General features: G+C 42.2%; 1 protein-coding gene across 1 annotated transcript in view; it reads left to right on the top strand.

Annotated features, from left to right (window-relative positions):
• SLC39A10 (solute carrier family 39 member 10) overlaps nucleotides 1-14,191 on the top strand; it is a 100,522-nt gene that overhangs the window by 25,618 nt on the left and 60,713 nt on the right. Inside the window, exon 3 of the mRNA XM_040357083.1 lies at nucleotides 6,660-7,657. Within this exon, the coding sequence (XP_040213017.1) occupies nucleotides 6,671-7,657 (987 nt within the window). The 5' untranslated portion in view covers nucleotides 6,660-6,670. The remainder of the gene's footprint in view (nucleotides 1-6,659; nucleotides 7,658-14,191) is intronic.

Genomic DNA, 14,191 nt, shown 5'->3' on the forward strand with positions numbered 1-14,191 from the left:
CAGCTTATATACTTAAATACAGTATCCGTTTTGTGTTGAAAATAACTGAAGTCTAAAACTCTGGTGGGTGTAACAATATGTCCGCTTGCCCCCTTCTCACTCTATCATTACTGTGCGGGGTGTAGCAAGATGGCGGCGACTGAACTGAGCATGCGCGGGAACGAGCAGTGAATGTTGGGAGTTCAGCATTCACCAAAACAAGGAAGTAAGTGTTTGTGGGCTTCTCATGCCCACAAGCAAAATGGAAACTGCGTTCCTAACAAAAGTTATGATTACAGACAAAATCGCTATGCAGATGATTAGAAACAGCAGAGAAGTGAGTACCCATTTGATATGCTTTCAATAATATAATGTAAAAAAATAAAGGGCTGCGGGAGATCCGCTTTAATATAACTTGGATTACTAAATCTTCAGTTTTTGCTCAAATTGGTTGATGCAAAAATGAATGAATACACTCCACAACAAAAACGACGACATTTAGTGTTTTGTATGACCTCCGTGATTTGTAAGGACAGCAAGTCTTCTAGACATGGAATGATCAAGTTGGTGACATTGCATCATCAATCTTTTTCCATTCTTCAAGAACAATCCTTTTGTGCATGTGCTTAAGGAGAGGCTTCCTTCGTGAACGACACCCATGCATGCCATTCCTCTGCACTGTACGCCGTATTGGGTCATGTGAAACAATCACCCCAGTTTGGCTTGATTTTTTTTTTTTTTTTTTTTTTTTTTTTTCTAACTGCCGTGAACTTTCATGGCTTTCAACCCTATTCATCAGAAGATGCTCCTGTCGAGGTGGTAACTTCCATGGTTGGACTGGATGTCTGTCAGATGGTTGCAGTTCCATCTAGAGCTGCACGATTTTTAAAAAATCACAATCCCAATTAAACCCCCCCTGGGGGTTAATACAGCGTTTCCCTGATTTTACAGTGCAGAGTTCTCTGCTCACAGCTGTCAAAACAAGAAAAGCCTGCCAAGTTTCTCACAACTTTGTCACCGCTTGGAGATATTTATAAACAAAGTATCTTTTCTTTTTAAGATCTTTTAGATAAAAGGAATGAACTTCGGTCTGAAAATGAGGTCAGTTTAACCACTTAAAGCGCACCTTCAGTCATATATATTTTATTTTTTTAACTTTCCCTCTCTTAAATTTTCTGCCCTTGTTGTTTACCTTTTTGGCCAGTAACATTTTTTTTTCTGCCAGTAAATGCCTTATACAGCCCACTTCCTGTTTTTTGTTTGTTAAAAAGCCTAAGCTTGTGACACCATGCACAGCTCTCCAACTCTTGTGAGAGCTTGCTAGGGGGGGGGGTGTCATAAGAGGGCCAATGAAAGCTTGAGGTGTGCTTCTGTGTGTCTGTAAATCCAGGAAGTGAACAGGCAGCAGCTTCAGCTACCCACGGTTAAAATGGCTGCAGCCAGACTTGGTGGAGGGGGATTTCTGCAGCATATTTGGCAAGTACAGAATCGGGGTGTGTGTGTGTGTGTGTGTGTGTGTGTGTGTGTATATATATATGTATGTATATATATATATATATATATATATATATATATATATATATATATATATATATATATATATATATATATATATATATATATATATATATATATAAAATATGCAAAGTGATTGGAGGGAAGCTTTAGAATGCCAAAGATGGTTTTCATTACAAATTATGTGAGCAGACTGCAGTTCCTCCTTTAGTCTTTAGGACTAAACTTTTTTTTTTCTGACACTTGTTGCTTACAAGTTAAAATCAGTATTTATTGAAAATTACTTGGAACCGCCAAACAATATTTTGTTACTCTGTATTTGCGCAGCGGTCATTCAAATGCTTTATTTTTGGGGGGAACAAATAAACAGTAAAATGTAAGAAAATAATTGAGTGCCAATAGATAGGATGTAGGTGACTCACCTAATGGAGTGTTTTTGAGGCTGTTTGGACTTTAATGGTACCATACAATGGCTAAACATAACCAATATGTTGTAAAATTATTGCATTATACAAACATATTTTTAAAACCATACAAAAAGTCTTTGCTTATTTATTAAACCCCTTAAGGACCGCCTCACGCCGATTTGGGTCACGTGGCTGGGCTTACTGTGACATGACACTGATCGCTGCTCCCGATGACGGGGAGCAGTAGATCAGTGTCCTGTCACAAGGCAGAACATGGAAAAGCCTTGTTTACATAGGGATCTCCCTGTTCTGCAGCTCCGTGACACGGGTCCTGCGGGCATGACTGCACAAATTCAATGCAACGTACCTGTACGTTTTGCGCAGCCGTGCCATTGTGCTGTGTATATAAAATCTCACACATCGAACAGGAGGTGGTCGGTCACCAAGCGGTAACCACTTTTTATAATCAACTGTCTGCTGGACACTTATTTAATCGGACTCATCTGTAGTTGAATTATTGTTAGGATTTTGTTGTCTAAAATGTAGCTGTGCTCCTAAAGGCCCACGCTTAAACTCTAAAGTTAAATTTCGTCCGATCTGACGATTTTCTGATCCTTTTCAGTATGCTGCTTTTGACAGCTGATTACAAATTTTTGTCAGACAAAAACTGGATGTACAGGCTCCAAAATGTTGGTGTGTGTGGTTCTCATTTAGTACGTTTTTCTGCCCAAAAAAAAAATCTGAAGAGCAAGACTAGGCATGCTCAGAAATGAAGACGCATACAAAACAATTCAACACATTACGTCACTTTTGATGCTGAATTCTGTTGTCATATATTTTTTTTTTTTTTTATTCCTCCAATAATCTCATCGTTTGTACAAGGCTTTTGAATTTCACTAGGGTGTATTCATTTTCGCAATGTGGTCTTGACTGAATTTGTTAGGAAAAATACTTTTTGTGTGTGCAAATTAACAAATCTTGGTTGCACTCAATGGGGCAACATTTGTGGGAGTATTTTGTAGCACAATATGCCATAGAAAATGTTGATTCTGAAAGAAAAATAAAGGTTTCCTGACAAACTGGGGTGTACTCCATTTATGCTGAGCACTGTACATATTGAAAATTGCACACGTGTGTGTGTGTGCATCTTTCGCTCCATAAGACGCACCCCCCCCCCCCAAAAAAAAATGTGGGAGACATGCCTGTGCATCTTGTGCAGCGAATGTTGACCAGCAGGGCCGCTGATAGGGGGTCGTTGCGGAGGCAGAACGATGCCCTGTGCAGCTCTTTGCACCAGCTGAAAGCCTGTTTCTCCCCAGTCTTCAGCTGCTAGGGAGAGAGAAATACAAGGTTTTGTTCTGTAATTAACCCCCACAGGTTCGTCATTCACATGTAAATTGCCCGCTATTTATGTAAATTCTGCAAGCATTTATATGCAAACGAGGCCGGCAACCCACCGCAATTCATGAGCAAATCTCGCCTCCCTCCTCTGCATGCTGCCCACGTAGAGGCTGTAAACGGCAACGGTGTGCCATTTCACCATGGTGCACATGCATTCGCGAGAGTAACTACTGGGCTCAGCAATTTTTGTTTGGCAGCCAGGGCGCACAGGGCTTCGATGCACAGGCGCTGAAGCCTTTATCTGGGCACACGAAGATTTGCGTCTTATGTGGATACAGCCACACACACAGAACGTTCCAGTGTACAGCCAGCTTATTTAGGCTGTGTAGGCCAAGCATGTGGTGCTTCCAGAATGCAGCTGTTGGCAGGCTCTGAACCAGGCATTTGCAGCAGTTAATTTCACCTTACCCGTGTCAAATGAGTCACCAGGTGTTGCTTGGCAGGCTAAAGGTGCTTCGCAGGATTGTTGCATAGGGGCTTGGTGAGCCCTATTAAAGGGTCTCCTTTCTGAGGTGTTTTAATACTACACCCAGGTACTCCTTTTGTGGCTAATAAATGTCTTCAAAAAAGAGCAGGATTAATACTACAGGGAAGGGCACACCTATGTCGTCAGTAGTTGCTGATGAACCTAGTTGTATCCCCTGAAAGAACAGAGGCTTCCGGCAATTTGAGCCGCTGCGCCTATCTGGTATTGTGCCTACAGTCAACGCTGCTGCTTCACCCTTTATCACCAAGGATGAACTGTCCTCGGCCCTAGCTGGCTTGGAGCACATGATTGCTGACATTATTGCCTCCATCCCGGTGGCAAGAAGCGTGACTGATCCCCCTCCCCGGAGTCTCCTAGTCTGGAGCAGGAATGGTTTGAGGATGGGGGAAGAGCTAAAAGCTCAGGTTTCTGTGGATGGCCTGGCAGATGAGTCTTCTTCTTAGCAATCAGTCAGACACCAACTGGATATCTTGTCCAATCGGAGGCTTTTGATCCTGACTCTTACCGAAATGGTTTGTTCTGCCTTTAAGTTGCCTCTTGCAGAGATGACTGGTCCCCTTTGGGATCCCTGGGGCCTCTTCAGGCCACACAGGCTTTCCCCTTGCACCCTCTGTTGGAACAGGCAATGTATGCTGATTGGAAACATCCTGACAGGATTTTTGTTCCTAAGAGGGTTTTCCCTTTTTTAGATCCCATGGATGAAAAGTTTAAAGGGGTTGTAAAGGTACATGTTTTTTCACCTTTATGCATTAAGGTGAAAAAACATCAGAGGATTAGCAGCCCCCCGTTTACTTACCTAGCCCCTCAAAAGTCTGTGAACGCGCTGACTTCTCGGCTCATTCATTGGTTGGTTGATGGCAGCGCAGCCATTGGCTCCCGCTGCTGTCGCTCAAATTAATGAAGCAGGCTATAGCCGCTGGCTGTATCACTGGAGCGCGCCCACAAGCTAACCTCTTTTGGGAGAGCACTTCTCATGAGGGGGGGTTAGCTGATGTGGGGGGGGAGCCGAGACAGCCGCCAAGGTACCCCAGAAAACCAGGATCGGGGCCACTGTGCAAAACGAGCTGCACAGTGGAGGTAAATATGACATGTTTGTTATTTAAAAAAATAAGGGGGGTAACCTTTTAGTGTCCCTTTTTTAAGTGGAGCATGCCAGCCGTAGATGCAGCAGTCTCTTCCTTAACCAAGAACTTGTCTGGTAGATAATGCACAGGGCTTGAAAGACCCTGTTGACAAGAATTTGGAGTCATTTAATAAAGGCTTTCTTTTCTTTGGCCAGTTCAGCTATTCAGCCAGCTGTTGCAGCAATTGGGATCTGCCAGTCAGTTTTTTGGGATAAAGGTTTTATATAAATAAGTAAAAGCGGATCATTGTAAGCACCCCTGTCAGGGTTTAAATAGTTTCTCAACCCTCTAACTGCTACATCTGTCGTACAGCTTGTTTTGGTGAAAATATAGGAAACTAAGTTAAAAAATTGGCCTTCACATCTAAGAATTGGTAAGCTGCAATATAAGGCATTCTATGCATTAAGGTGAAAAACCTTCTGTGCTGCAGCTCCCCATTTTTCTTACCTGAGCCTGATCGGATCCAACGATGAGCAGCTGCTGTCTTTCTCATTGGGCAGATTGATGGCAGTGGAAGCCAATGGTGCCGTCAATCAAATGCTGTGATGCGGGGAATGGATCTGAGTCATGCTGTCTCTCAATGGACACAGCAGCAGAGTTTGGGAGCGAGGGAGCACAGTTGCTTACCGTGGAAAGCGGCTTTCCATGGGGGCACCTGCCGAAAAGGGGCATGGAGTACCGACATTGAGCAGGTAAATATTAGGAGTGCAACGGATCAAAAAACTCATGGATTGGATCGATCCTCTGATCAGAGTCACAGATCGGATCATTTTTCAGATCGGCAAAAAAAAGACAAATCTTGTTGCACCCACCTGAGTTTTAAATTTTAGTTATTTTCAACACAAAACGGAGCTTATATGCTTAAATACAGTATATGTAAATCTGACAGACTGTTTACATGTTAAATTTTAAAAGCCGCAGCAGACCTGCTGACCTTGCATGCTTGCTAATGTGGCAGAACACCTCCTGATTTTCTCATTTAAATGTGAAAATCAGGTGTTCTGTCACATTAGCAAGCATGCAAGGTTTGCTGCTGCTTTTAAAATTTTAACATGTAAATAGTTTATTGGATTTCCAAATACTGTATTTAAGCATATAAGCTCAGTTATGTGTTGAAAATAACTGTGAAATCTAAAACTCAGTTGGGTGTAACAAGATGTCCGGTTGCCCCCTTTTCACTATCATTACTGTACAGGAGTGTGGGGTGGAGCAAGATGGCGGCGACGAAACGTCACTTCCTGATGAGACAGCCGCCGCCGGGTGTACCAAGATGGCCACGCTTTGGAAGTAGGCGGAAGCCGGGGACTTTCCTATGGCCGAGGATCGCGTGGTGTGCCGATCCGAACAGGGTGACCCGTTCAGATCACGGATCGGTGACGATCCGTTGCACCACTAGTAGGTATAGACGTGTCAATATCACTTTAATACTGCTTTAAGATATCCCTTCATTATATTTATATTATTGCTATAGCCAAGGGGTCCACAGATGGGGCTGATCCCTTTCCCCATTACTGTCCCATCTGTGGACCCCTGATTGTGAAGAAATACAACTTGCAGCCTTGGATTTTAAACCCAATTTTTTTTTTTTTTTTTTTTTTTTTTGAAAGGCTCCTCTGAAGCTAAAGTTCCATAGCAGGATTTCTAAATATTACTGTCACAATTTAAGACTGTTTACATCCAAGCTAAACGTAAGAAATCTATTAGTATGAAGACTGAAACTTTTTTTTTTTTTTGTTCCCCTTCTAGGTACAATAGAAATGAAGGTACACGTGCATACAAAATTCTGTTTCATTTGTTTACTTACTTTCATTAATCACTGCAACCATTGCCACGGTTATGTGCACGATCACAAAATTGCATCAGATGAAAACCACATTCACAGCGACTATCAGATCTCGCAAGAGCCCTATCTTCAGACTGAGGCTGCAAAACTCTTATCAAGCCAGCCGTTGTCACCAGAGGCTGAACATGAACAGAAATACTATATTGAAAAGCTATTCCATCGCTATGGGGAGAATGGAAGGCTTTCATATTCTGGACTAGAAAAACTTTTAAACAGCTTGGGCCTTGGTGAGGTAAAAGTAGTTGAGATTGGTCATGAAGATGTTGGTCATGACCCACTTTCACATTTGGATGTTTTAGACGTTCAAGAAGGAAAGCATGTTCACATACACGATCATCATTCCCACACAAATGCAGAAAATGAAACCAAAAATGCTGTATCCTCCAAAGTGCACCATGATTGTAAAGAGAAAAAGACATCATTGCCAGCCGATCATAAATTATCCCGTAGTCCTCACTTGCATAATCACACTCATAAAGGTACAAACCATTCTCGTAACCATAGCCACCTTGGTCATAATGATGCAGTGAATCAACTGGACCATGGAGGGCAAATTACTGAGCCAGTAAATGGTACGGATATAACACGAGAACAACCTGAGAAAAAACCTCAAAGGCATAAGAAGAAAAAAAGGACTAAATCCAGTGAACCTACTACAGACTCTGCTTTTGTTTCCGAACAAGATGAGTACAACCATGTTTCCAAACTGGACCATAGCTCAGATGTAGGTCACCTTCATGATGGTGAGAATACTCAGAATTTTGAATCGGAACATGGACCAATGCTGGACGAAAGGCAAAGTAACACTCGTAAAAGAGAAGCCCCAGATGACCATATTGGTATGAAGAAGCATGTATTTTCACTGAACTATAAGCAACACAATGAAGACATGCATGATGAGGTAAGACTCAATCTTTTATTGCGTAGATAAATTTAGGAGCACAAATGTTATGTAGTGCAGCTTACCAGTCCTTGGATGTGTTGGCTGTTTTTCAGGTTTTTCCTTTTGTCACCTTTTTAATCTTGCCAGTTAACACGCATTCTGTTCTAGGTGACAATGCTCCCTAAATGTTGCGTATCGGTTATGGACAGGACTGCATCAACCTCTTCCCCCCCCCAAAACGGGCAAGGAAAAAAATAAACCAGTAATGGCAGCACAGAGCTAGGAACCATGAAACTGACAGTCGGCACAGAAAGTTATCTTGCAAAATATCTGGCAGAATCAACAGCTATTTTTTTTTTTTTCCCCACTTGCTTATAAGGCTGCATTCACACCTGAGCGTAGCGTTTTGACGGGATTTTGCAGTGTTTTTTGCCGCTATATTTGCGGCTTTTTTTGTCGTGATTTTTGACAGGTCTAGGGTCACCAATGTTAAAAACAGAAAAACGCCCAAATCTGCCTTAAAAAAAAAAAAAAAAATCCCAGAACCTGTTTGAGCTTCAGGCGTTTTTGAACTTCTGGCTTCAGGCGTTTTGTAGTGGAGATGTGAACCATCTCCATAGAGAATATTAGATTTTTTTTTTCCCCTCCAGCATTTTGTAGCTTCAGGCTTCAAGCTACAAAACGCTCAGGTGTGAATGGGGTCTAACTGTATATTTAATAGGGCTGTTACTGATTAAAATTTTCGTGTTCGATTAATCTTTTTTTTTTTTTTAATCGACTAATTTCGATTAATTATAACGCACATACAGATTCAACTACTTTTAGCTGATCTCCTTGCATTGCAACTCTTTATTAGTCAGTGATAAATGTGGTATACACTATATACAATCACCCAACACTAGTTAGTTTTCACAATCCATCACTTGACTTTAAAGTTCACACAAATACGTTTTAAATTCAAACTGTAGCACTGACGTAAGTATTTTTTTCTTATTAACTAGTTACCGACCGCCCACCGTCATACGTCATCACTTTAAAGATGAATATCTCGGTAACGGCAGCAGCTGCTGCCACAATCGAGATATTCATCTCTTCAGTGGGCGGTCCGGTACACGTCAACGGCGGTCTCCGCGGCGGATTCACCACGAGATCGCCGTTATCGGTGGTGGGAGAGGGCCCTCCCGCGCCCTCCTTCGCTTACCGTAGCCGTCGAGGCGATCGGGACCGTTCGGCTGGGGACGAGACTGAAGGAAAAATCTACTTCACCCGTCCCCATAGCTCTGCTGGGCGGAAGTGACATCAAAACGTCAGTCCCGCCCAGCGTCTTAAAGCAACATTTTTTATTTTTTTTTGTCATTTGAAAAAATTACATTTCCAAATTTTTTTTTTTTTATTTATTTTGCATTTAAGCCTAAATGAGACCTGTCATGCTTTTTTCTATTACAAGGGATGTTTACATTCCTTGTAATAGGAATAAAAGTGATAATTTTTTATTTCAGTGTTAAAAATGGTAAAATAAATAAAAATGCGAAAACCCCCCCCCAATTTTTTTTAAAGCGCCCCGTCTAGCTCGCGCGTAGAAGCGAACGTATACGCGAGTAGCGCCCTCATAGGAAAACGGTGTTCAAACCACACAAGAGAGCAATAATTCTAGCCCTAGGCCTACTCTGTAACTCAAAAAATGCAACCTGTAGAATTTTTTAAACGTCGCCTATCGAGATTTTTATGGGTAAAAGTTTGACGCCATGCCACGAGCGGGCGCAATTTTTAAGCGTGACATGTTGGGTATCATATTACTCGGCGTAACATTATCTTTCACAATATATAAAAAAATTGGGCCAAATTTATTGTCTTATTTTTTAATTTAAAAAGTGATTTTTTTTCCAAAAAAAAAGTGCGCTTGTAAGATCGCTGCGCAAATACGGTGTGACAAAGTATTGCAATGACTTCCATTTTATTCTCTAGGATGTTAGAAAAAAAATATAATGTTTGGGGGTTTTAAGTAATTTTCTAGCAAAAAAAAATGTTTGTCTCGTAAACACCAAATCTAAAAACAGGCCCGGGGCTAAAGTGGTTAAACTTTAAGAAAAACGTAGAAAGTTAGTTTAACTTAATTTTAAAATGTATCTAGTATATTGACTGTCAGTCACTTTATAGTAGTCATCACTTTAGCCAGTCACACAGACATACCGGAGTGTTTAAATTTTCTGGAAGCAGACATGATCCCATTTTATTGACAATATACCCTGAAGAACTGAACAATCTTTTGCACGGAACAGATGTTGCCTCTGCACAAAACTGCTTAGGATAGGAAAACGATGGTTATTTTTGCCCCCTTCCCCTGATGAAGCCTGATGCATCCTCCTGCTCCACAGATGCAAAGGTACCTCAATCCAATGGGTGCAGTTTGCTCGTATCCAGCAGGGTAAGTCTCACTGTCCAGGCTGTCCGGTCGCGTCAAGAATTTTGATCGATCAAAAGCATTAAAGATTGATCAAGGAATTAATCTTTAATTTCCCCAGCCCTAATATTTAACAAACCAAAAGCACTAAATCTAATTGTTAGAGAGGATGATTGTGCACAGCAGACTAAACTCTAATTCAGGTGCCCAACCTTTTGAAACGCAAGGGCCACTTAAGCGACTTTGGTAACCGGTCGTGGGCCACAATGAGCGGAGCAGGTGGATGTCATGTCTGTCTGCTTTGCTATACTGTTTTTTTTTTTTTTGCGGATCGAATTGGAAGCAGGATACACGTTGGTTTATGTCTGCCACTACTTAGAGGTGAATGGAGGGTCTAATTGGTCGAACTGACTGTGTGAAAGGGGCCCAAGGCCGCTTTCACACTGATGTGCTGCAGTTTACCCACACTGCGGGTGCAACTCCGTGTCACTTTGGTTTTCCTGCACTTTGCAATAGACTTCTATTATATTCTGCAGGATTGGTGCACTTTCAGAAAGCTCACCAAACTCGCAGATAATAACAGAAGTCTATGGCTTAGTGCAGGTAACCCGCAGGTAAACTACTCTGCACCTGTGGACCAGTTCGAAAGCAGCCCAGTAACCATTGCAGAACAGATATGCCCATATATACACTGTGATTTTAGTAATAAACTGACCTTTTAATAATGGTATTCTATTCCATCCCAGAGCGGGAGGTTGCGGGAAACATCACAGGGCTTTGCGGGCCGCATGTGGCCCCGGGCAACTGGTTGGGCACCCCTGCTCTAATTTCAAGTTAGTTTCTTGGCACTGCCTACCTGCAACAAAGTATTTCAGGTAAGAAACTTTGCAACGGATTCACCAAGAACTATGTGCTTAAGTGAGGCATGCCATATGTTTAAAAAAAACAAAAATAGGATTTAAAGTGATTCTAAAGTCTTTTTTACAAAAAACAAACAAAAAACTTGCATGCCCTGTGCAGTGGTTTTGCACCGAGCAGCCCTTATCCTCTTCTCGGCTGTCTCTGGCACTTCTGGCCCCTCCCTCCTGTTGAGTGCCTCCACAGTAGGCAGCTTGCTATGGGGGCACCCAAGCCCCGGCCCGCCCCCCTCTCTCTTTTCATTGGCTCACTGACTTTGACAGCAGCGGGAGCCAATGGTTCTTTTCTGCTGTCCCAGCCAATGAGAAGGGGGTCCCAGACAGCAGAGTCTCTCATGCAACATCACTGGATCAAGATGGGAATCGGTTAAGTATTAGGGGTGCTGCTGCACGCAGAAGGCTTTTTGTCTTAATGCATAGAATGCATTAAGATAATAAAACCTTCTGACGTTACAACCCCCCATAAGGTTTACATACACTTTAAACAAAAATCTTCTATGAGAAAAATCTGAAGGCTGTAATAGCTTAAAAGCTAATCCGGTGACTTCAATACTTTGAATCACTGACCCAGTAAAAGAATGTAGAGAAAAAGCTTGGACTTAACTTGCCTGCTTGTCCTGAGTCAGTGACCGATTGTAATAAAGTCAAACAAGGCTGGTATAATTTTCATTTCAGAAATCTGCACAAAAACACATTTAAAGTGTGCTTAAACAATCACCAACTGTAAAGCACATCTTAACACTTTTAACTTTGCACACTTTAACTAGACCCTAACCCCTATTACTTATTCCCCCAACCTTTTATTCCATCATCCAATCTTTTAACTGAATTCCTCCTGGAGTAATACATATACATTCCTCTTTCAGCACAAGGTGCTGAAATAAGACCATTGCTAGAAAGTGACAGCAGCAATTTCCAACCACTGAAAACTTTTTTTTTTTGTGTATGTGTGTCAATGGTGTCTTTCCGTCCCCATTTGACCTGGTATTTTGGTAAAGGTGGAAGTCACTTCACAGATGGGCTTAGTAGGGAGACTTGTATAGAGACTACCTGAAAGTACTCCATCGCTACAGTGCATCTGGGAAGTATTCACAATTTCCTCAAAATTCTACAAACAATAACGACGTAAAAAGTTGGTTTGAAATCTTTGAAAAATGTATTAAATAAAAAGCGAAAATATGTACAGTTTGTAATGACGCTCAAAATTGAGCTCGGGTGCATCCTGTTTCCAATGATTATCCTTGATGTTTCTACAACTTGATTGGAGTCCACCTGTGGTAAATTCAGTTGATTGGACATAATTTGGAAAGGCGCGCACACACCTGTCTATATAAGGTTCCACAGTGCATGTCGGCACAAACCAAGCCATGAAGTCCAAGGAATTGTCTGTAGACTTTCAATACAGGATTGTTTTGAGGCACAGATCTGGGGAAGGGTACAGAAACCTTTCTGAAGCATTGAAGGTCCCAATAAGCACAGTGGCATCCTTCATCCATAAATGGAAGAAGTTGGAAACCACTAGGACTCTTCCCAGAGCGGGCCGCCCACCAAACTGAGCGAATTGGGGAGAACGGCCTTAGCCAGGGAGGTGTCCAAGAACCTGATGGTCACAAAAAAAAACCCATTTCTGCACCACTTCACCAATCGGGCCTGTATGGTAAAGGGTCCAGATGGAAGCCATTCAGTGAAAGGCGTATGACAGCCCAACTGGTGTTTGCCATAAGGCACCTGAAGGACACTCGGACCATGAGAAACAAAATACTCTGGTCTGATGAAACAAAGATTGAACTCTTTGGCCTGAATGGTAAGCATCATGTCTGGAGGAAACCAGGCATCGTTCATCACCTGGCCAATACCGTCCCTATGGTGGTGGCAGCATCACACTGTGGGGTTGTTTTTCAGTGGCAGGAACTGGGAGACTAGTCAAAATTGAGGGAAAGATGAATGCAGCAATGTACTTCAGGACCTCGTCTTCCAACAGGACAAAGACCTAAAGCATACAACCAAGATGACAAAGGAGTTGCTACGGGACAACTATGAATGTCCTTGAGTGAACCAGATTGAACATCTCTGGAGAGATCTGAATATGGCTGTGCACCGACGCTCCCTATCCAACCTGATGGAGCTTGAGAGGTCCTGCAAAGAACAATGGGAGAAACTGACTAAAAATGGGTGTGCCAAGCTTGTAGCATCGAACTAGAGCTGCACAATTTAATTGTTAAAGAAAATTGCGATTCGGGTCGCCTATTCTGACCGAACACCAGCAAAGTTTTTCACAACATTACTCTGCTCTGCTGAGAGATGAAAAATCTTGTATCGTTTTGGCTCTATCAAATCGGCTGCAATTAAAGGCAGTTTAACCACTTCAAGGCTAAGCATTTTTCTGACACTTGTTGCTTACAAGTTAAAATCTGTCTAACAAAAATAAATTTTATTAGAACCTCCAAACATTTTATATATAAAATGGTGGTCGTTGCAATATTTACCACAGACCACAAATGTAAGGATCATACTGACTATTCACAGTAATGTACAGTGAGCTAAAAATTAAAGTGTTTTTATTTTAGTAGGTCATTCCTGAGACCAGAAGGTGTACAAGAGTTCCCTATGCAAGGAGCTTCCTTTCTGTGTTTGAATGGTGACTGTCTCTTTATGGTTGTGTGTTTGACATGGATCGTGGGTAAAGAGAAATAGGTGGGGGGGAAAAAAACTAGTCCGCATATAACTGCACTGTCAGGCTTACATCTCCGAGGTTCAACGCCATTCGCTGCTATTATGAGACTGTACAGTCTACCGGAATCTCCTTCACTGAATACTACACCAGGCAAACCTTCCATATTACAAGAATGTATCCCCATCTTGAATACCGGAATAACAAATGCGGAATGTATACGTTTTTAGACATCCCTATTGTCCCTGAAGATGTTGAGTGGACCCTAGCAAATGTGGTAAACACCAGGACCAAATGGTTTTCCATTAATATACATAGACATTCCCTTAAAGCAGTGGTTCTCAACTTGGGGGTCAAATGAGGATTTGCCAGGGGTCAACATATCCTGGGCTGTTCCTGAAGCCTGTGGACACCCAGCTAGGCTGTTACTGGAGCCCACAGCCACTTTTGCAGCCGCCCTTTCAGTTCACGGCATGGCTTGGGGGCAGAGACTAGAGGTCAGCTTACTGGTGAGGAATGTGAAGTGGGAGGGGCTGGAGGAGACCCTATCTTTTGATTTCGGC

Source organism: Rana temporaria, chromosome 6 (genome assembly GCF_905171775.1).
Source record: "Rana temporaria chromosome 6, aRanTem1.1, whole genome shotgun sequence".
Classification (NCBI taxonomy): Eukaryota; Metazoa; Chordata; class Amphibia; order Anura; family Ranidae; genus Rana; species Rana temporaria.